The 23,526-nt window shown below is 47.7% G+C and overlaps 1 protein-coding gene across 7 annotated transcripts in view; it reads right to left on the bottom strand.

Annotated features, from left to right (window-relative positions):
* Positions 1-17,556: 17,556 nt before the first annotated feature.
* The window catches only part of LOC102403104, a 40,881-nt gene continuing 34,911 nt past the window's right edge, over positions 17,557-23,526 (bottom strand). For 6 of the 7 annotated variants that reach the window (XM_025281261.2, XR_003108067.2, XR_003108064.2 and 3 more), the window contains 2 exons: positions 22,303-22,440; positions 17,557-17,987 (listed from right to left, as the gene is read on the bottom strand). In XM_025281261.2, the coding sequence (XP_025137046.1) occupies positions 17,941-17,987; positions 22,303-22,440 (185 nt within the window). In that variant the 3' untranslated portion in view covers positions 17,557-17,940. The remainder of the gene's footprint in view (positions 17,988-22,302; positions 22,441-23,526) is intronic. The other variant, XM_025281263.2, reaches the window with a different exon arrangement.

Below are 23,526 nucleotides of genomic sequence, written 5' to 3'. Positions count from 1 at the left end.
AAAAGCTTGCAACCATTCCAGAACAATATGCTGTGGGAGGAATTTCTTAAAGGAGGAAACAATGAACCTCTGGGCTAAAATCTTGGAATATTAAAAATCCAGAAAAGCAGATCCATCCTTGCAGGACTGGAGCTTGTAAGGAACACAACGGAATATGGAGACCATGCTGCGGGAGAAAAACTGCAAGATCATTCGAAAAACTGCAAGAAAAAATGAGAGATCATTCGAACCTTGACTTTCCTGAGTCAGCAAGGGAACCCCTAACAGATCTCAAGTTCTAACGGAAGCAAACTATGAGAAAGAAATTTGGGTGATCATCTTCGTCTGCGGCTTGGCAGGGGTGATGTTGGTAAGGTAAAACTCTTCTAAAGGAAATCTGAATCACTTGTCACACTACCAGAATGACTGTCCTCCTGTGTTTAAGCCTTCTACACCCTCAAGCCCTTGTTGGGTCTAAGCCCCTTATCGGCAGGAAATAGCTGGAGCAATCATTGCCTCTCTTCCTCAAGGTTGAGGAATAATCAGGGAGGGCTGAAACCGTGGCTTAAATCCATCTCACCTGTCTTCACTCATCAAAGTTGTTTTAAGACCTGTATGTCCTCCAAGAAGATCATAGCCTAAACAATGAGATGATCGCCGAACTTTTTTTCCAGGAACTTGGAGCCAGCTGTGTCTAATTCGAGCTGAGCTGGTTAAGACTAGATAGGACCACCAACCCTTCAGTTGAGCACGTGTGTGTCCACTCAGTAATCTTTTGACATGAGGGGCTTAAAAACTCCACCATCAGAACACACAGGGGCCTGTGGCGTAGATACGCCAGAACCACATTATTCCACCTTCTTCCAATCACCACTCCCCATGTCTGAGACTGCCCTGCTTCTTTACTCATTAGCCTATAAAGACCCTGAGCCCCTTGCCTTCAAGGTGGTGGGTTTAAGGTTTGTTCTCTCATCTCCACCCTTGACTGCCTTGCGAATAAACCCTCTTTGCTGCAAGTCTCAGCATCTCGGCTCAGCGTGCACCAGGCAAAAGGAACCTGGTTGGGTAGCAATGAAGCCTCACGTCCTTGACACGGATATCAGGGCAGCGTGTGCCCTGCCTTCCAACCCATGCAGGCTCACCTCCGTGCATGCCCCCTGCCCTGGGAGCCCTTCACTCCAGCCCCACGTGCTTCCCCCACCTTCTCCTCAGCGTCAGGGTCTTGAACAAGCTAGGAACAGGGCCTCTCCCTGCCTAGCTCACTCCTCACCCCTCAACTTGGCACTCCTCTGGGGTCCCCAGGTCAAAGCAGGGCCCCCTGGCTCCCACGTAAAGCCCGGGGTGCCCTGGCCTCCTCCCTCCCAGCATGCAGCATAGAGGTGCTCCCTGTCCACTAGCTGATGCCCACTAGGCTGCCCGCTCCTTGGAACAGGGACCCAGCAGTGCCTCACACCTGGCACAGTGCCCAGGGATATAGGCAGTACTCTGTGGATACTTGGAGACGAAGCGATAACCCTGAGAGCTACCTGGGTGTCCCGCCCTCATGCCTCTCAATGCCCTTTCTGAAGAAAACTCAACAGCACACCCTCAACAGCACAGACTCTGGTGACACCCCTGGGAAGCCTGACAAAAATGCAGCCGTGGGGGATTCACCCAGCCCTCAGGAAGGACCGAGGATGGGGTCAGGCTGCACCACACACAGGAAGAGGCTGAGCTGGTGCCGCCAGCGCGGGTGTCCTGAGCCTTCGGTCTTGGGTTTCTCTTCCTAGAGTATTTATATCCATCCGGAGAAGCTGGCTGGTTTCATTAATTGTGAGTGTATGTTCACCCAAGGCAGCCATACGCTGAATATGTTGAATACCAGACCTTATATGGGCATCCCTTGTTGATTTATATATGAATACACGACATGAAGGGGGCTCAGGCAGAAAGCCAAATGTTCACCCTCCCCTGTAATCTCAAAGGCGAGAGTTTGTTGGCATATTGTTTGTTTTTAATGGAATGACTCTCCTTTCAATGAAAAAAGATCATGGTAAGGCCCACAGACGTTTAATGACCAGTATAGGGACAGGCATGCAGTTAAGAAGGGGCGGCAAAAAGTGCAGATTCGGTGTCCGGGTCTCAAATGAGAACCACTAACAGGCGGCAGGTATGAGTGTCCAGCACCCTCTACAGAGCCCGCCTGCCAGGAGACGCAAGTTTGATCCCTGGGTGTGAAAGGTCCCCTGGAGAAGAATCTGGCAACTCACTCCAGTATTCTTGCCTGAAAAATCTCATGGACAGAGGAGCCTAGTAGACCACAGGCCAAAGGGTTGCAAAGAGTCAGACCACGACTGAGCAACTGAACACACATCCTCAACACAAACGTACCCCACCATTCAACCCCCACAGCATCTGTACAAGGTAAGTGCTGCTATTATGCCCTTTTTGGCAAATGAGCAAACCAAGGCCCAGAGAGATTACGTGATGGGCCCTGTTAGTAAGTGGCAGGGCTGGAGTATGAATCCAGGCAGCCTGGCCCCACAGTCCAGAGGAGTTGGGCCCCATGGGGATCCATTCAGTCCAAACCAAAGCCGAACCCAGGATCCTGCTTTTGGAGGACTCTGGCCCCTGCCCTCGGAGAAGGCAATGGCACCCCATTCCAGTATTTTTGCCTAGAAAATCCCATGGACGGAGGAGCCTGGTAGGCTGCAGTCCATGGGGTCGCTAGAGTAGGACGTGACTGAGCGACTTCACTTTCACTTTTCACTTTCATGCATTGGAGAAGGACATGGCAACCCACTCCAGTGTTCTTGCCTGGAGAATCCCAGGGATGGGAAGCCTGGTGGGCTGCCGTCTATGGGGTTGCACAGAGTCGGACACGACTGAAGCGACGCAGCAACAGCAGCAGCAGCCCCCTGCCCTGATTGGGTCTCTTCTCTCTTGAGGGCTATGGAGAAGCTACAGGCAGGGTGCTGGCCCCAAGGAGCACACGTGTCTACAGTAGAACAAATTAGCTAGTGTGACGTGCCATGCTATGGAACCAGGTGCCAAGGACTGGGCCATCCAAGTAGGCAGAGGTCCTGAAGCCCTGATCCCTGGTTACCTCTCTGCTCTGAGGTTGCCATGTTCCTCGGTTGTGGACAAGTCTGTTTCCTCTTGCGAGGCTCAACTTCCAAATCCATAAAATGAAAATGCTGGTAACAGATGTGCTAGTTCCTGTCTCCCAGGGATGGCTCAAGGTCTGTATGAGAGAAAGTGTGCAAAACGTTTAGGACAGAGAATATATCTTCAGTAAACATCGGTTCTATGATTTCTAGCATGCGGTTCGGGACGTTGCCAGTTCTTCACTCACAAACATGGATCAAGCACCTAGGAGAATGTACCAGACATCCGCACCAGGTGCTAGGACTATCTTAATATTTGCTTATTAAATAAAATCAGTAAAGAGAACTGTGATGTGGGCAAGCCACACAGCCAGAGCTTTAGTTTCCCAAACTGTCTGTTGGGGCGACTCTGGCTCCCATGGGGAAAATGGGCTCCCTCCCTGGGCTTTTACTAGGGAGGAGAGAGCAGCGAGGTCTTCAAAGAGCACACTGGTCAGAGAGGTTGTGATGTTAGGTGCACGCGAGGGCCAGCGCGGGCGGGGACGCGAGGCCCTGGAAGCCTCGGCTCCTTGCAGAGAAATCAAGACGGTGCGGAGAAGGAGGGTAAGGAGGCTGCAGCAAGGGGGCTGAGGGTGTCCCCTGCGGTTGCAGAAGCGCCAGTAAGGGCCCAGCTTCAGGGCATCACACATCAGGGGTCAGTGGGCTTGAGGAGGGGCGTCACCATCAGACAGGGATTGGGCTTCCAGGCAGGCAGCTCTGAAGTGGCGAAGACTCCATCCAGTCTTCTTTATCTCCAGACTCAACCCCGAGACAAAGGAATAGCTAAACACTGAAGCTGGAGTCTGAGTGTGGGATTTTCTTTTTTTTTTTTTTTTTCTGTTCGGTGCCCAGTTATTTGCCTGTTTGCCAGCCCTGGGATAAGACAGAATTTATGTCTCACCAAAGAGGCACCAAAAAGTGAAGGAGACGGAGACACACACACACACACACACACACAGAGATGATTATGCAGAGCATTTTTTTGTTTTGTTTTGCTTCAAAGTGTCTCCTCACTAGAATGCTGCCGCACTGTCTCCGGGGAGCGGTTCGCCCTCCAGAAAATATGACACTTTATTTCCTGCCCTTGTTTGTTAACACACCCCATTACCATCCATCTCAGTTTCATGTAACTGCCAACCGGCATTAACGCCCTCCTCCTCGCCGAGGAAGAAAACAGAAAAGGGAGAATTCAGCAGATTTTGCCCCGTGGCACCCTCGGCGGCACCAAGATAACCAGAGCAGAAACCACAATTGGATTCTTAATTCCTTCAGCCCAGGAATGCGAAGGTCGGTCGGTTTAACCACCTCCTACATTTTCCAAAGAGAGTCGGCTCGTTATTTCGGTTTTCTGGGCTCCCTTCTTTGCTACGGAGAAAGATACATTAATTAATTAATTTTTTTTTTTTTTTTCCTTTTTTAACGTTGGGGCAGGAGATGTTGGAAACTGTCAGGAACTGTCAGTGGGCGCCGGCCCCATCAGGTAAAGCGGCCAGCGGCGGAGACACACTGACCCCCAGTGGCCGGCCGGGTCCTCGCAGCCGGGCGCCCCCGCCCCCAGCCTCGCCCCGGGCGGGGCCAGACCGCTCCTTCCCCGCAGCGTGTGAGCAGCAGGGTGGTCTCTCTGTGTCCCCCCACGGCTGCCCCGGCGCAGACACAGACAGCCGCCCACAGGGAGACACACGCAGACCCGCGCACACGCTGCCCCAATTCTCTTCTCCGATTTCGCAGAGCATCCATCTCCGAGAACCTTCACCGTGGGCGCTTCGGGGCTCGCAGATAAGGCCTATTTCTGCTGCTCCCGGCGTGCAGGGCTGTGAGAAAGGCCTCCGGGGGGCCCACCAGGACCCAGGGCTGAAAGGGAGGGGAGGACCGGCCCTGTGGAGGGCTCCCGTGAACCAGGCCCTGGGCACACATTTTCCCCACGGGAGTCACAGTAGCCCCAAAGAACGGATTAGGATACTAAAGCTCTGGCTGTGTGGCTTGCCCACATCACAGTTCTCTTTACTGATTTTATTTAATAAGCAAATATTGACATAAAACCTGTCAAGCAGTCATCTAGTGCTGTATCTATCGGCCAGTTAACTAGACTGCATCTTTATTGCAAACCTGTGAAGTACTATTACCTCCATTTCACAGATGAGGAAACTGAGGCCTAGAGAGGTTAAATCACTAGTGAGTGGTGGATCTGGTGTGCAGCCCCGCAGTCTGGCTTCACCGCACTCTGGCCGCTGCGAGGCAGCCTGTATCCTGGATACTTGTATAGAGGAGACCAGCACTCCAAATCCCAGCTCTTTCCCTGAGGTCTTTTATCCCCTGAGGAGAAAACGCTGCAGCTGCACAGGAGAGAGCTCACAGACCTTCTACAGAAACATAGTGGAGAAGGCCGCACTGAATCTCCTGGAAGTCGTGGACCATGCCATTCACCTTCAGAGCCCCAGACCGGGCACGTGGCAGGAGGGGTGCTCAGCCGGACTGGACCTTGAAAGAAGGTTCATGAACCTTGAAGGAAGTTTCAGTGAAGGTGGGAGGGAGGCTACAAGGACTACAAGAACCACGATGCTGAGACAGAAAAGCACAGATCATGTTTCCCAATACTGTCCCCATGAAAAGGTATTTTCAAACGCACCCATGCTCTTCTGGGCCATAACGTGTGTGTGTGTGTGTGTGTGTGTGTTAGTCACTCAGTTGTATCCAACTCTGCGATCCCATAGATTTTAGCCCACCAGGCTCCTCTGTCCATGGAATTCTTTGGGCAAGAATACTGGAGTGGGTTGCCATGCCCTTCCCCAGGGGATCTTCCCCATCATGGATCAAACCCGTGTCTCCTGCATTTGCAGGTGGATTCTTTATCGCTGTGCCGCCTGGGAAGCCCTAAGCTAGGCTGTAATTGAGCGCCCCCTACTGCACATGCCTGTAATTAATATTTTCTAAAGTGTGTCCTCCTCCCACCTCCGAATTTATCTCATCTGAGCTTCACAGCAAGAGCCCGTAGGATAAATATAATCAGCCCGACATTAAGCAAGATAAACAGAGGCTCTTCCAAATGGGCTGACTTGTCCTCATTTCCCAGCTAATACATAAAGACCTGGCCAGCCGGTTTCCGGCCTTGCAAAGCCCACGCTCCCACGTGCTGTCAGTATCAGGCAGGACCCTCACCGGGGAAAGCCCAGCCCCCACCCTGGCAGCCCTGTCGGTCTCCCATGGAGTCTTTTGAACTGGCCGACTGGTTCCCGTCTTGCCCCAGCCGTTCCCTCAGCCTGAAATGCTCTTCCTGTACATGGATCTTCACTTGGTTGGCTCCTTCCTGTCATTCCGGTGTCAGCTCAAGTGTCGCCTCCTCCGAAAAGCCTTCCTTGTCCACCCAACCTAAAATAGCCTTCCAGTCACTCGCTATTGCATCACTGTTTTGTCTTCTTCCCAGCAGTGATTCATCTCTGGTAATTTCATGTCCAGTTACTATTGTTAGTCTCATCTCGTGTATAATGCAGGCTATCAGTTACACGGCACAAAGCTACCATGTGCCAGCAGAGCTTCAAGAGCTCTGCACACAGTAGGTCATTTAATTGTCACACGCTCCTTTCGTGTAGGTTCCATTATTATCCCCATTTTACAAAAGAGGAACCTGAGACGGGGGAGGTTTGGTAACTTGCCCAAGATTCCACCTTTAGTGAGCACTGCTCTTAGCTGCTACAAAGACATCAACCTTCAACAGCAAAAACACAAGGGAATTCCCTGGTGGTGCAGTGGTTAGGACCTTCATGCTTTCACTGCTATATCCTGGGGTTTGATCCCTGATTGGGGAACTGAGATCCTGCAAGCCCCCAGCACAGCCAGAAGCAACAACAGCAAAAAGAAAAGCAATTGAATTTTTAAATGCATGAAAGACTTAAATCGGAGAAAGGCAATGGCACCCCACTCCAGTACTCTTGCCTGGAAAATCCCATGGAGGAAGGAGCCTGGTAGGCTGCAGTCCATGGGGTCACTGGGACTCGGATACGACTGAGTGACTTCACTTTCACTTTTCGCTTTCATGCATTGGAGAAGGAAATGGCAACCCACTCCAGTGTCCTTTCCTGGAGAATCCCAGGGATGGGGGAGCCTGGTGGGCCGCCATCTATGGGGTCGCACAGAGTTGGACACGACTGAAGCGACTTAGCAGCAGCAGCAGCAAAGGACTTAAATAGAAATTTCTCCAAAGAAAACATACAAATGGCCCATAAACATATGAACAGGTGCTTCATTAGTTGTTCAGGTCAGTTCAGTCGCTCAGTCATGTCTGACTCCTTGCAACCCCATGAATCACAGCACGCCAGGCCTCCCTGTCCATCACCAACTCCCGGAGTTCACTCAGACTCACGTCCATCTAGTCAGTGATACCATCCAGCCATCTCATCCTCTGTCGTCCCCTTCTCCTCCTGCCCCCAATCCCTCCCAGCATCAGAGTCTTTTCCAGTGAGTCAACTCTTCTCATGAGGTGGCCAAAGTACTGGAGTTTCAGCTTTAGCATCATTCCTTCCAAAGAAATCCCAGGGCTGATCTCCTTCAGAATGGACTGGTTGGATCTCCCTGCAGTCCAAGGGACTCTCAAGAGTCTTCTCCAACACCACAGTTCAAATGCATCAATTCTTCAGTGCTCAGCCTTCTTCACAGTCCAACTCTCACATCCATACATGACCACAGGAAAAACCATAGCCTTGACTAGACGGACCTTTGTTGCCAAAGTAATGTCTCTGCTTTTCAATATGCTATCTAGTTTGGTCATAACTTTCCTTCCAAGGAGTAAGCATCTTTTAATTTCATGGCTGCAGTCACCATCTGCAGTGATTTTGGAGCCCATAAAAATAAAGTCTGACACTGTTTCCACTGTTTCCCCATCTATTTCCCATGCAGTGATGGGACCAGATGCCATGATCTTCGTTTTCTGAATGTTGACCTTTAAGCCTACTTTTTCACTCTCCTCTTTCACTTTCATCAAGAGGCATTTTAGTTTCTCTTCACTTTCTGCCCTAAGGGTGGTGTCATCTGCATATCTGAGGTTATTGATATTTCTCCCGGCAATCTTGATTCCAGCTTGTGTTTCTTCCAGTCCAGCGTTTCTCATGATGTACTCTGCATATAAGTTAAATAAGCAGGGTGATAATGTACAGCCTTGATGTACTGCTTTTCCTATTTGGAACCAGTCTGTTGTTCCATGTCCAGTCGCAAATCAAACCATAAGATAGCGCTGCACACGTGCTGGGAAGGCTGTAACCAAGTAAGTGCTCTGTTGTGACCTGGATGTGGGATTGGGGGTGGGGTGGGTGAGAGATTAAATAGGGAAGGGAGATGTGTATAGACATAGCTGATTCACTTCGTTGTACAGCAGAGACTAACACAACAGCGTAAAGTAACTCTATCCAGTAAAAAGTAAAATTAAATTAAAAAAAATTTTAAAACAGAAGGTAAGTGTTGGCAAGGATGTGGAGAAATTGAAACCTTCATACGTTGTTAATGGGAATGTAAAATGGTGCAGCCACTATAGAAAACAGTTTGGTGGTTCCTCAAAAATTGAATCATAGAATTGCCATTCAACCCTGCAATTCTACATCTAAGTATATACCAAAAGAAATGGAAAACAGGGACTCAAACAAAAGCATATACGTGAATGTTCATAGCAGCACTATTCGCAATAACTAAAAAGTGGAAACGCCCAGATGACTCATCAGCTGATAAATGGGTGAACAAGATGTGGTCTGTCCATCCAGGGGAGTATTATTCAGCCGTAAAAAGGAATCGAGGGCTGACATAAGCCACAGCATGGATGACTTGTAAAAACATACACTCGGTGAAAAACACCAGCCACAAAAAGCCACATATTGCATCATTCCGTTTACATGAAATGTCAAGAGTAGCTAAACCCATGGAGTCGGAGACCAGACTGGTGGTTGCTAAGGGGTGAGGAGAGGAACAAAGAGGTAATGGCTGCCTAATGGTTGGAGAGTCTCATTTTTGGGTAAGAAAATGTTCCTGAACTGGATAGTGATAATGGTTGCATATCATCAATGTACTACGTGCCACTAAACTGTATACTTTATGATGGTTAAAGTGGTGGTGTATATATGTCTGAATTTTAAACTTTTTTAAAAAGTTCAGACTTGTCTGTCTTGTTCATTTATGGATCTCTGGGGCTTGGAATGTTAGGAAGCACTCAGCAGGTGCTCCAAACATGTTTGTTGGAGAAACGAATAGAAAGGAGCAGAGCCCAGGCCTCCCAGCTCCCAGTTGTGAGTTCTTTCCACAACATCAGAAAGCTCTAACTCAGTGGTTCTTAACCTCTGGGTCATCCAGTTACCTGGAAGGCTCGCTGAAACACAGACTACAGGGCTTAAGCCCAGGACGCAAGAGTTTGCTTGTCTAACAAGTTCTGTACTGGCCCAAGGGCCACGCTTTGAAGCCACTGCTCTCTGCTGCCCACTAAACCACCAAGAGAAGAGGAACTTTGATGTGACCAGGAGAGAGGAAAGCCAGGGCTGGTGCTTAATTAAAAGAGAAATAGATTTAAACCACAAATGCAGCTGCACAAAAAAACATCAGTTTTAATCAGTTGAAAAGTCTCTGAGGTAGACTTGTTTTTCTATCAGCTGAGTTGACAGGTTTGGTGGGGAGTCTAACTGGACTGGAGGAGACTTACTATCCACCTCCTCAACTCAGACACATCTCTTGCTCCTCAGAAGTGAGGCCACACTGGCCTTCTGAAAGCTCCTAGAACAAAGTGGTTCCTTCCTTGGGGCCTTTGCACTTTCTGCTGCTTCTGCCTGCAACAACTCTGGCCCTCCCTCTTCCCTCCCTTTCATCCCCACCTCCATCTCCTTTGTCTGACTGATTACTTTACAATCCTTCCTTCCCTGTAAGAAGGCTTCCCTGACAAGCTGCATTAGTTCAGGATCTTTAAGGAATTAAAAATCTATTAATTATTATCATATTGATATTATTAAAAATATTATAGTCATTTCAATTAATGCAAAAGTGCATTCAAAAAAGCAAACACCCTTTTATAATTTTTTTTCAAACTAAGAACAGAAGAGAAATAGCCCCCAAATAGCCTTCTACCAAAAGATGATGCTAATGCTAATGCTAAGTCGCTTCAGTCGTGTCCGACTCTGTGCAACCCCATAGACGGCAGCCCACCAGGCTCCCCCATCCCTGGGATTCTCCAGGCAAGAACACTGGAGTGGGTTGCCATTTCCTTCTCCAATGCATGAAGGTGAAAAGTCAAAGTGAAGTTGCTCAGTCGTGTCTGACTCTTAGCGACCCCATGGACTGCAGCCCACCAGGCTCCTCCGTCCATGGGATTTTCCAGGCAAGAGTACTGGAGTGGGGTGCCATTGCCTTCTCTGACCAAAAGGTGATAGCAATCATATTATTCCCTTTGAACACAGATAGGAGGCAAGAAGGCCTCTGTTCAACACTGTTCTAGAAGTCCTAGATGTAGTGATAAGACAGAAAAAACTAACAAGAGTTATACCTCTTGTAACAGAAGAAACGGTATTGTCCTGAGCAATAAGAGTTTCTACACAGAAAATGCAAGAGAACCTACAATATGCGAGGGACATTTGTTTCTTCGTGCTGATGATTCTTCGTGGTGATAACTCCATTAGAATAGTGCCCTGGGCTCTCTTTTCACCCATCACCAAAGAATAACTTATCAAGTTTGGAGAAAGAACTGGGCCTGCACAGACCAGCACCCTCCTTTCTACCCTCTTGGGGAGCCAGCCTGCCCATAGGAACCTCTCATCCTCTACCCCCCACCACCCTGTGATAGCTACAATGGCAAGACCAGCAGTTCTCCAGCTCTGTCTGCAACTGGATACACTTAATTATGGAATAGGATATTAAAGAGCCTATTGTAGCCACAAATCTAATCCATAGTTCCCAAACGATTCTGTGAAGAATTAAGGTGATAGTCTGCACCTCTGTCTATCTGAATCCTGCAGACTCCTAACTTCTCAATTTGTTCTAAACTTGGTAGAGGAGCAAAGGTCATACATAGTAACCCTCTCAAAACCTGAAACTATTAGAAGTAATCAGATCAGATCAGATCAGATCAGTCGCTCAGTCGTTTCCGACTCTTTGCGACCCCATGAATCGCAGCATGCCAGGCCTCCCTGTCCATCACCAACTCCCGGAGTTCACTCAGACTCACTGACAAAAACTATGTACAAAAACTATGTCCATTGAGTCAGTGATGCCATCCAGCCATCTCATCCTCTGTCATCCCCTTCTCCTCCTGCCCCCAATCCCTCCCAGCATCAGAGTCTTTTCCAGTGAGTCAACTCTTCGCATGAGGTGGCCAAAGTACTGGAGTTTCAGCTTTAGCATCATTCCTTCCAAAGAAATCCCAGGGCTGATCTCCTTCAGAATGGACTGGTTGGATCTCCTTGCAGTCCAAGGGACTCTCAAGAGTCTTCTCCAACACCACAGTTCAAATGCATCAATTCTTCGGCGCTCAGCCTGTAATAAGGGATATCAAAAAGGTGTCCGGAAACAATATATAAAAATCAATATCACTCCTATATACAGCAGAATAACCAACTAGAAAATGTAAATTTTTTTTTTTTGGCTGTGCTGCATGGCAGCTGGCAGGATCTTAGTTCACCCACCAGGGATCAAAGCCACACCCTTGGAAGTGAAAGTGTGGAGCCCTAACCATTGGACCACCAGGGAATTCCGGAGAAAATGTAATCTTAAGAACATTCCAGTTACAATTTTAAAAGTCCTGCAAGGTGCCTAGGAATAATGCTGACAAAAACTATGTACAATCTTTACAAAGAAAATTATAAAATTGTAATGATGGATGCTAGAAAGTGGCCTAAATAAATGCTGAGATTGATCATGTTCACACACATGAGGGTTCAATAATGTAAAGATAACAAATTTTTCTCAAGTGGGGGGCAGCCTTTCTGTACTCTGTATTCCCCCAACCACTCTCTATCTCTTACCTAAATAAGAAGTTTTAATACATAAATAGTGTTAGTCACTCAGTCTTGTCTGACTCTGTTACCCCGTGGACTGTAGCCCACCAGGCCCCTCTGTCCATGGAATTCTCCAGGCAAGAACACTGGAGTGGGTTGCCAATCTCTTCTTCAGGGGATCTTCGCAGCCCAGGGGTCGAACCCAGGTCTCCTGCATTGCAGGCAAATTCTTTACTGTCTGAGCCACCAGGGAAGCCCCAGTACATAAATAGAATTTATCTTGATTAATAAAACAATGTCCAATAATTTTTTTAAATAGTAATGACTACGTTTATGGAGTGCCACTTGATAAAGGAAAGGGCTTCCCAGATGGCATAGTGGTAAAGAATCCATCTGCCAAGCAGGAGCTGCAGGTTCAATCCCTGAGTCAGGAAGATCTCCTACAGGAGGAAATGGCAACCCACTCCAGTATTCTTGCCTGGACAATTCCATAGACAGAGGAGCCTGATGGGCTACGGTCCACAGGGTTGCAAAGAGTCAGACATGACTGAGCAACGAGCACTCACTCAATAAGGGAATAATCACAATAACACTTGAACTAGGTGTTATTATCATTATTCCCATTTTATGGATGAGCTGAGACCCGGAGAAGTTACTCAACTTGCCCAAGGCCACGCAGCCTGGCTCCAAGCCTGTTTTCTTTCTTTCTGTATCTTGCTTCTGTGTGTTTGTTCCTCTCTGGCTGTGTGCGGTTTTGTAGCTGCGCTGGGCCTTCGCTAGTTGTGCAGAGCGGGACTACCCTTCAGTCATGCTGTGAAAGCTTCATATTGAGGTGGCTTCTCTTGTTGCAGAGCGTGGGGTCCAGGCGCTTGGGCATCAGTAGTTTTGGCTCGTGAGCTTAGTTGCCCCAAGGCACGTGGGATCCTCCTGGACCAGGGATTGAACCTGTGTCCCCTGCACTGCAAGGCGGATCCTTAGCCCCTGGACCACCAGGGAAGCCCCAAGCCCGTTTGCTGAACTGCTGCTCCCTGCTGCAGTCAGGCTTTTCCTGTAGCACCCATGCTTTCACTCACCTGCTGTCTGTGAGGCAGGGAAGCTGACTTTGGAATGAGCTCACTGTGAACCCAGAGCTCGAGCCCCTTCATCTGTGGCCTCAGGGACCGTGTGCCCCAATGCGCCTTCAGGGAGGAGGTTGAAAATCAGGGTCCATCTGACCGAGGAAGAATTCCCTCTGATCCTAAGAGGAGTGTCTGCCCCTGAGATCTGAGCTGCGTCCAGGGTTCCTAGCAACTCAAAGAGGCCCCTCTTTCTCTGATGGGACAGGAGACGTTGGCTCCCCCAGGGTCTGCTTTGCTTTGAATTCTGCTTCATTCCTTCTTATCTTTGGGACTTATCAGGGAAATTATCTTGCATTCTGTCCCCCACACACATGTGCAGCTCCTACTTCTTAGCAAACACCCAGAGACACAGGCTCTGTGGTGGCCTGAGCAGGACTGCTCTATCTGCCGCTTCACCCCATCCAAGTCTCTGTGTTAAATATCAGACCCACGGAAAGGGTCTGGTGCTCAGTGACACCCCTGCTAGGTGGGGTGCAGTGGGGTCCCAGTAAAGACACATCCTGAGCACTCAGGAAGCTCAGATGAAGCAATGACCTGACTGCTTAAAGCAGACGAATTTCAGGTTAAGGGCAGAGGAGAAGTGTTTGGGGGGGCTCAGAGTAGTGAGGGGCTTCCTAGGATCAGATTCCAGCTCTGCGGGGACTTGAACAAATAGCCTATGGTAGGCAGAATAATGCCTTCCCTCCAAGATGTCCACATCTCAATCCCTGGAGCCTGTAAGTATGTTAGCTTGGGTGGTGATGGGGAATCAAGGTTGCTAATCAACTGACCTTAAGATAGGGAGGTTGTCCAGGCTTATGTAAGTGAGCCCAGTGTAATCACAAAGGTACTTAAAAGTGGAAGAGTAAGGTAGGATTTCTTTGGAGGGAATGATGCTAAAGCTGAAACTCCAGTACTTTGGCCACCTCATGCGAAGAGTTGACTCACTGGAAAAGACTGATGCTGGGAGGGATTGGGGGCAGGAGGAGAAGGGGACGACAGAGGATGAGATGGCTGGATGGCATCACTGACTCCATGGACGTGAGTCTGAGTGAACTCCGGGAGTTGGTGATAGACAGGGAGGCCTGGCGTGCTGCGATTCATGGGGTCACAAAGAGTCGGACACAACTGAGCGACTGAACTGAACTGAAGGCCGGAGGACCACTCAGAATGATATTTGATGAGAGAAGAGCTCCTTATTCCTGGCCTTGAAGATGGAGGAAAAAAGACACAAGATGAGAGATGCAGGCAGACTCCAGAGCTGGAAAAGGCAAAGAGACAGATTCACCCCTAGAGGTTAAAGTCAGACTGACACTCTGACTTTAACCTCATGACACTCATGTTAGGCTTCTGACCTGCAGAATGTAAAATAAATTTGCATTAAAGATTCTGGTCTTTTTTTTTTAGAGAGAGGCAGAAAATTAATACAGCACCTAAATTCTGTAAACCTCAGTCTTCTCATCTATAAAGTGGGAATAATCCCTACAGTCACTGCCCAGAGTAGGTGTTGTCAACTGAAGAAAAAGTTACCACCTAAAGGTTTCAAGTGAAGTTTTATTCAGGGACCTTACTGAGAGCTATAGCCCAAGACACAGCCTCCCAGATTTGCGGAGAAGCCACGATATACAGGACTTTTTTCTGGGGGGCAGGGTGGAGACAAGGAATTCCCAGTGGTTAGGACTCAGCGCTTTCACTGCTGTGGCCCGGGTTCAATCCCTACCTGGGGAACTAAGACCCTGCAAGCCACATGGTGCCGCCAGAAAAAAATAGAAGACTTGTAGGCAAACATCAAAAAATTACTGCTAATCACAAAAAAGGAGACATCTCAATGAATTTACTCAATGAATTAATGAATTAGTCAATGAATTAATGAATACACTGCTTTTCTATCTACGCATGCTAAGTCACTTCAGTCATCTCCGACTCTTGAGACTCCCATGGACTGTAGACTGCCAGGCTTCTCTGTTCCTGGGATTTTCCAGGCAAGACTCTGGTCTCTTCAATTTAGTTCAGTTCAGTCACTCAGTTGTGTCTGACTCTTTGCGACCCCATGAACTGCAGCACCCCAGGCCTCCCTGTCTATCACCAAGTCCCAGAGTTTACCCGAAGTCATGTCCATCGAGTTGGTGATACCATCCAGCCATCTCATCCTGTGTTGTCCCCTTCTCCTCCTGCCCCCAATCCCTTCCAGCATCAGGGTCTTTTCCAATGAGTCAACTCTTCGAGTGAGGTGGCCAAAGTATTGGAGTTTCAGCTTCAGCATCAGTCCTTCCAATGAACACCCAGGACTGATCTCCTTTAGCATGGACTGGTTGGATCTCCTTGCAGTCCAAGGGACTAGCAAGAGTCTTCTCCAACACCACAGTTCAAAAGCATCAATTCTTCAGCACTCAGCTTTCTTCACGGTCTAACTCTCACATCCATACATAACTACTGGAAAAACCATAGCCTTGACTAGACAGACCTTTGTTGGCAAAGTAATGTCTCTGCTTTTGAATATGCTATTTAGGTTGATCATAACTTTCCTTCCAAGGAGTAAGCATCTTTTAATTTCATGGCTGCAGTCACCATCTGCAGTGATTTTGGAGCCCAGAAAAATAAAGTTTGACACTGTTTCCACTGTTTCCCCGTCTATTTCCCATGAAGTGATGGGACCAGATGCCATGATCTTAGTTTTCTGAATGTTGAGCTTTAAGCCAAATTTTTCACTCTCCTCTTTCACTTTCATCAAGAGGCTCTTTAGTTCCTCTTCGCTTTCTGCCATAAGGGTGGCGTCATCTGCATATCTGAGGTTATTGATATTTCTCCCAGCAATCTTGATTCCATCTTGTGCTTCATCCAGCCCAGCGTTTCTCATGATGTACTCTGCATAGAAGTTAACATCTCCTGAATTGGTAGGCAGATGCTTTACCACTGGTGCCACCTTTCTGTCTGTGGAAGTTGCAACTCTGGACACATTGAAATTATTCCTTAGATAGGCATCTCCATATCTAGGGCCAGTATCCTGTTTTTCTCTGTCCTGAATTCCCTTCAGGACACATGGTCAGGGGTAGCTGCAGTGGTTGATGGCTTGATGGTGGGCAACATTCATTGTTTACTGAAACGCAGGCAATATATTTTGCTTACAGTGTGATGATCAGATGAAGTAATGTATATAAAAATCTTTGTGCAGGGTTCAGCCCATCGTGGGCTTCCTAGGTGGCAAAGTTGGTAAAGAATCCACCTGCCAGTGCAAGAGACACAAGAGATGTGGGTTTGATCCCTAGGTTGGGAAGATCCTCTCGAGTAGGAAATAGAAACCCACTCCAGTAATCTTGCATGGGAAATCCCATGGAACAAGGAGCCTGGCGGGCTGCGGTCCGTGGGGTTGCAAAGAGTTGAACATGACTGAGCACACACTGTCGTTGTTCAGTCGCTCAGTCATGTCCAACTCTTTGCCACCCCATGAAATGCAGCACACCAGACTTCCTGTCCTTCACTATCTCCCACAGTTTGCTCAAATTCATGTCCATTGAGTCAATGATGTCATCCAACCATCTCATCCTCTGTCATCCCCTTCTCTTTCCCTCTATCTTTCCCAGCATCAGGGTCTTTTCCAATGAGTTGACTCTTCGCATCAGGAGGCCAAACTTTTGGAACTTCAGCTTCAGCATCAGTCTTTCCAATGAATATTCAGGGTTGATTTCCTTTAGGATGGACTGGTTTGATCTCCTTGCAGTCCAAGCGACTCTCAAGAGTCTTCTCCAGCACCACAGTTTGAAAGCATCAATTCTTCGGCACTCAGCCTTCTTTATGGCCCAGCTCTCACATCTGTACATGACTACTGGAGAAACCATAGCTTTGACTAGACAGAACTTTAGTAGGTATAAAATAAATATAGTATCATTGTTGAGAAGCTCAGTAACTGTCTCCTGGAAAAGCCCTTCTGGGCTCCCTTGGCACAGACCCACCTCTGTAGCCCAGGGTGGATGAGCATCTCTCCTTATCCTTTTTGAGGATGCCACATTCTCCATAGGACCACCCAGCCCACTTTCTGTCGCCCTCCCAATTTCTGCTTTTGTTGGTCTTTGATAGTCCAATCTCTGATTCTGGGGGTTGTGAGCAGGTGAGGGGCACTGACATACAGAAGCTGTGACCCACTTTCTACAGGAAATGTCCCCTTGGCTAGAAGACCAGGGTGTGGACCTAGTACTAACTTATGGCCATATTCCCACAGCTGGTCTTGGACAAATAATCTCTTTACCAAAAAAGATGACCCTTGTGGAAAACTCCTGGGTATTTGTGTTTTTATCCATCCTACTCTTCTAAGAAGAGTGAATTTTATGATGCTGGAGTCACAAAGATAAACAAGAGACAAATTTTCTGCTTTTCTTCTAGGAAATGAAAAGAGACACCAATGGAAAGTAGGTTTAACACCAGTATTTATTGGAGCAGAAAACGAGAGAGGACAAAAAAGCGATGACCAAAACCCCCGCAGCCTGAGTGGTGTGTTTCACTGGGCTGAACAAGGCCTTCCCACTAACCCCTCTCCTGTTCTGGAGACCCCAGGTCCACCAGCCCCAGAAAAGATTCTCCTTCTACTTACCCTTCAAACTGGTAGGAAGGGACCGTTAAAGGGGAGGAGGGAGGAGCTATAGTTTAAGTGATTGGTTTTAATGAGTTGTTCAGGTTAGTAAAGTGAAGCAGCATAAATATTTGCTGTTAGTCCCCAACACAATCTTGCTGTGCCCACAGTTCCCAAGCCCTGGAGATCTCCACTCCACAACTGGAAAAGAAATGAAAGGAGCCTCATCTTGTTTCAATAGTATCCGGGCCTTTGCTCATCAAAGTGTCTGCTGGAAAAGAACAAGAAGATAATGTTATGGTGATGATGTTGATAAAGAATGTGGTGTGTATATACAATGGAATATTACTCAGCCACTAAAAAGAATGAAATAATGCCATTTTCAGCAACATGGATGGACCTAGAGATTGTCATACTAAGTGAAGTAAGTCAGACAGAAAGAGAAATATCATATGCTATCCCTTATATCACTACAGACAAAGCTAGTGGAGGTGATGGAATTCCAGTTGAGCTATTTCAAATCCTGAAAGATGATGCTGTGAAAGTGCTGCACTCAATATGCCAGCATATTTGGAAAACTCAGCAGTGGCCACAGGACTGGAAAAGGTCCGTTTTCATTCCAATCCCAAAGAAAGGCAATGCCAAAGAATGCTCAAACTACTGCACAATTACACTCATCTCACACACTAGTAAAGGAATGCTCAAAATTCTCCAAGCCAGGCTTCAGCAATACATGAACTGTGAACTTCCAGATGTTCAAGCTGGTTTTAGAAAAGGCAGAGGAACCAGAGATCAAATTGCCAACATCCGCTGGATCATCGAAAAAGCAAGAAAGTTCCAGGAAAACATCTATTTCTGCTTTATTGACTATGCCAAAGCTTTTGACTGTGTGGATCACAATAAACTGTGGGAAATTCTGAAAGAGATGGGAATACCGGACCACCTGACCTGTCTCTTGAGAAACCTATATGCAGGTCAGGAAGCAGCAGTTCAAACTGGACATGGAAGAACAGACTGGTTCCAAATAGGAAAAGGAGTACATCAAGGCTGTATATTGTCACCCTGCTTATTTGACTTATATGCAGAGTACATCATGAGAAACGCTGGGCTGAAAGAAGCACAAGCTGGAATCAAGATTGCCGGGAGAAATATCAATAACCTCAGATATGCAGATGATACCACCCTTATGGCAGAAAGTGAAGATGAACTAAAAAGCCTCTTGATGAAAGTGAAAGAGGAGAGTGAAAAAGTTGGCTTAAAGCTCAACAACATTCAGAAAACTAAGATCATGGCATCTGGTCCCATCAATTAATGGGAAATAGATGGGGAAACAGTGTCAGATTCTATTTTTCTGGGCTCCAAAATCACTGTAGATGGTGATTGCAGCCATGAAATTAAAAGACGCCTACTCCTTGGAAGGAAAGTTATGACCAACCTAGATAGCATATTCAAAAGCAGAGATATTACTTTGCCAACAAAGGTCCGTCTAGTCAAGGCTATGGTTTTTCCTGTGGTCATGTATGGATGCAAGAGTTGGACTGTGAAGAACGCTGAGCACCAAAGAATTGATGCTTTTGAACTGTGGTGTTGGAGAAGACTCTTGAGAGTCCCTTGGACTGCAAGGAGATCCAACCAGTCCATTCTAAAGGAGATCAGTTCTGGGTGTTCATTAGAAGGACTGATGCTGAAGCTGAAACTCCAATACTTTGGTCACCTTATGTGAAGAGTTGACTCATTGGAAAAGACCCTGATGCTGGGAGGGATTGGGGGCAGGAGGAGAAGGTGATGACAGAGGATGAGATGGCTGGATGGCATCACTGACTCGATGGACGTGAGTCTGAGTGAACTCCGGGAGTTGGTGATGGACAGGGAGGCCTGGCGTGCTGCGATTCATGGGGTCGCAAAGAGTCAGACGTGACTGAGCGACTGAACTGAACTGAACTGAACTGATCCCTTACATGAAGAATCTAAAAGGAAATTATACAAATGAACTTATTTACAAAATGGAAATAGACTCACAGATTTAGAGAAGGTAATTATGGTTACCAGGGGGGAAAGCTGTAGGGAAAAAATAGTTAGGAGTGTTTGGATCCATAGGTACACACTGCTATATTTAAAATGGATAACCAACAAGGACGTATTGTATGGCACAGGGAACTTTGCTCAACGTTACTGAGCAGCCTGGATGGGAGGGGAGCTTGGGGGAGAATGGAGACACGTATATGTATGGCTGAGACCCTTTGCTGTCCACCTGAAAGTATCACAACATTGTTAATTGGCTGTACTCCAATACAAAATAAAAAGTTTTTTAAAAAAAATTTTAAAAGAAAATAATGTCAACGTGATGATGCTGTTGATAAGAATAAGCGGAGAGGAGGAGGGCAGAGGAAACAGCTACCAAATTGTCATTTCCTGAACACTTCCTAGCATGTGCCGGGGCAGTACTAATTTCCATGCCCTGACTTTTTTAATGCTCTGAATAGCCATATGAGGGGCAACCCTTACATGTTACAAATGAGGAAGCTGGGAGAGAAGTGAGGAATATTTTTTTCCGAAGCAGAGTCACAGTCAGAATGCTATATCCCCCCGGCCGCTTCCTGGTCTTCTGAAGCGAGGCCCCCGCGGAATCCTCTCTTTTGCAGGACCCACCACCACCACCACCAGAGGCGAGGCTGCTGCCCTGAGGCTCTCCAACCTGGAAGTCTCTGCTCTCACCCGGCCTGCACCAAAGGTGACAAGGGCCCCTGCTCGTGAAGTCAGTCACTACATGCCTGGCTCTGTACACATCATCACTACCCCAACTCAGACTCAGAGAGGTTAGGGGATTTGTCCAAGGTCACAGAGCAGAAACACAAGAGTGCCAAACCCAAGTCCACCAGGTTCCAGAGTCTGAGGGCTTATGTACTCTGCAAGCAAGCGCTTCTGACGCTGGCGGACAAAGATCTTAGGTGCCAGGGGAGGAACGAGTTCTGGCAGAGGAAGGAACCAGCTCAGAGTTGGAGGGACCAAAGCAGGATGTTAGCAGAGCCCCTAGACCTCAAAAACAGAACTCCTGTTCCGTTCCTCGGAGATGCTCCTCTCACTGTTCAGGAGGACCATGCCCCATCTACCCCTGAAACACACACACAGGTCCCTGCAGAAAGCGTGCAGGATCTGTGGCTGTCAGAAGACAGCCATATCAGCCACGGGCTGGCATGCATTAATAGCTTAATCACACTCAGTTAAATCCCCTATAAAACAGGATTAAGGACTTGCCTGGGGGTCCAGTGGATAAGAACCTGCCTGCCAATGCAGGGGACATGGGTTCAGCAGACGGCCCGGGAAGATTTCACACACTGCGGAGCCACTAAGCCCATGTGCCACAACCACTGAACCTGTGCTCTAGGGCCCAGAAGCCACAACTACTAAGCCTGAGCACCGCAACTCCTGAAGCCCGTGTGCCTAGAGCCTGTGCTCCGCGACAAGAGAAGCCACTGAAACGAGAAGCCCGCCCACCAGAACGAAGAGTAGACCCTGTTCATTGCAGCTAGAGAAAGCCTGAACGTCACAGCGAAGATCCAGCACAACCAAAACTAAAAAAGGAAAAAAAAAACAGGATTAAAATTCATGCCCTGCAATGACCCAGGGATGTTAAGAGGACCAAATGAGAGGTTTTGTGTAATAGCACCCTGAAAATTACAAAGAGCAATCCTCTGAAGGGGATGTTCATGTGTCCACTCACAGTGGCACAAAATGAACAAGGAAACAAGACGTCTGTTAACCACAGCTGATCAAGTGTCAAGTTGTATACTCTGTCCTGCTTACTCCATTCACATGACGAGGAGAAATGAAACTCACCAGGCTTCACCTCTGAAGGGGTTTTGCTGTGTTATCTGGCAAGAATTGGAAAGGGAGCGAGGACATGGACACAGATGGACAGCGAGGGAACCAGCAAGCAGCCCCTTGCAGGAACAGAGGTGCAGGGGTCAGGCGTGCTGAGAAGGCTGAGCTGTTGCGCTCAGGGGCACTAAAAGGGCAGAGCCAAAGGAGGAGGGAAGACTGGGCTGGCTGGGCAGGGTCCCGGGCTGGAAGATGGGGAGGCAGTAAAGAAGGTGCTGATCCTAGGGAGTCTAGTGGTTAGGACTCAGTGTTCTCACTCCTGGCACCTGGGTGTGATCCTTGGTCAGGGAACTAAGATCGAGCAAGAAAATAAGTTTCTGATCCTGGTGACGGTGGTGACCCTTGTGATGTCACCCGTCAAGCCCATGGATGTTGATCCCCGCTGGAAAGACCCAAGTCTCAACAAGCCCCACTTCTCCAGATTTGTATTCCAGAAGGACTCTTTCTGGGTGGCAAATGAGGTCTCGTACCTCCCCTATTTGGGATCTCCAGGTGACTCAGCAGGAGTCAGGCCCCCCTGCGTGTCCCCAGTGATCCTCTCCACCTGGTCCCACCCACCTCTCACGCCTCGCTCCTCCCAATCTCCAACCCATAACTAGCTGACCTGCTGGTTCCTGTAGCATCAGGTTCTGAAAGGCCCCCAGAGTCCTGCCTGCATTGCTCACTGCTGTCTCCCTGAAACAGAAGGCCTGGGAGAAGGAACATACCAGAGGCTGGTCCCGAGCCACTTAGATGGGATGGACCAGGTTCCTGTCGCAGTGGGGCTTGCAGTGTGGGTTCAGTCAGTGCTCCAGGAACTGCTCCTCGGCACGGTGTTCCAGGAGGAGCAGATGGTGCATGTACTCCTGTAAAACAAACACACATTTCAGAGAGAAGCTTTTATCCATGGTGACGGCCGAGCCACCCCTGTGCAGGATACGGCTGTGCTTCTGAGATACAGCAGCACAGCCAGGGAGGAGAAAGTGCCAGCAACCGTAAGTGCTGAGAGGGTGTGTATCCCGGGGGCTCATAGGCACTGATGACGGAGAGTTACATGGAACAACCACTTTGGAAAACAATCTGTTGCCTAGAATCCTGAAACGCCACTCTTTTTTATAGCCTAGAGCAGTGATTCTCAAATTTCATCAGGCATCAAGAAGCACCCTAGAGGGCTTGTTAAAACCTACAGATTGGGACTTCCCTAGTGGTCCAGTGGCTAAGACTGCACGCTCCCAATGCAGGGGTCTCCACCCCCGGTCAGGGAACTACATCACACATGCTACCATTGAAAAATATCCCACACGCTGCAACTAAAACCGAAATAAATAAATACAAATAAAATTTTAAAAACCTTAGATTGCTGGGCCCCACCCGCAGAGTTTCTGATTCAATGAGTCTGGGATACAGCTCCAGAATTTGCATTTCTAACAAGTATCCAGTTGTGAATGTCACTGGTCACTTTGAGAACAAGAGAAGATAAGAATGTTTACAGTAGCAATAAATTTGTAGTAGCAAAATACTGGAAAGAGGTGGAAACATTTCAAATACCCATTGATAGGAGGGTGGATGAATAAATTATGGTAGGATCACAAAGTAGAATATTACGCAGCAGTGAAAATGTGATTATAATAACATACAGAAACATAGATGAGTCGTAGAAATAGCATGAGTGAAAAGAGCAAGTCCAAGAAGACAATGTTTATAGTGTGGCATCATTTTAATGAAGCTGAAAACATGCATAACTTAATAAAATACTAGTTATGGCATGGCATTTGTAATAAAATCATCTTTTTCAAAAGGTAAAGGATAACTATAAGAGAGTTGGAGTTGATATGCTATTGTCAAACAAAATAAATTTTAAAGCCAAAAAAACTGTTACTGGGGATCTAAAAGCATCTTGTGAAAACAGCCTGGCAATTTCTTAAAATGCTGAACATAGAGTTAGTATACCA

Source organism: Bubalus bubalis, chromosome 3 (genome assembly GCF_019923935.1).
Source record: "Bubalus bubalis isolate 160015118507 breed Murrah chromosome 3, NDDB_SH_1, whole genome shotgun sequence".
NCBI classification, from domain to species: Eukaryota; Metazoa; Chordata; class Mammalia; order Artiodactyla; family Bovidae; genus Bubalus; species Bubalus bubalis.
The sequence above is the reverse complement of the archived record's forward strand: the minus strand, read 5'-3'. Positions and strand labels throughout refer to the sequence as shown.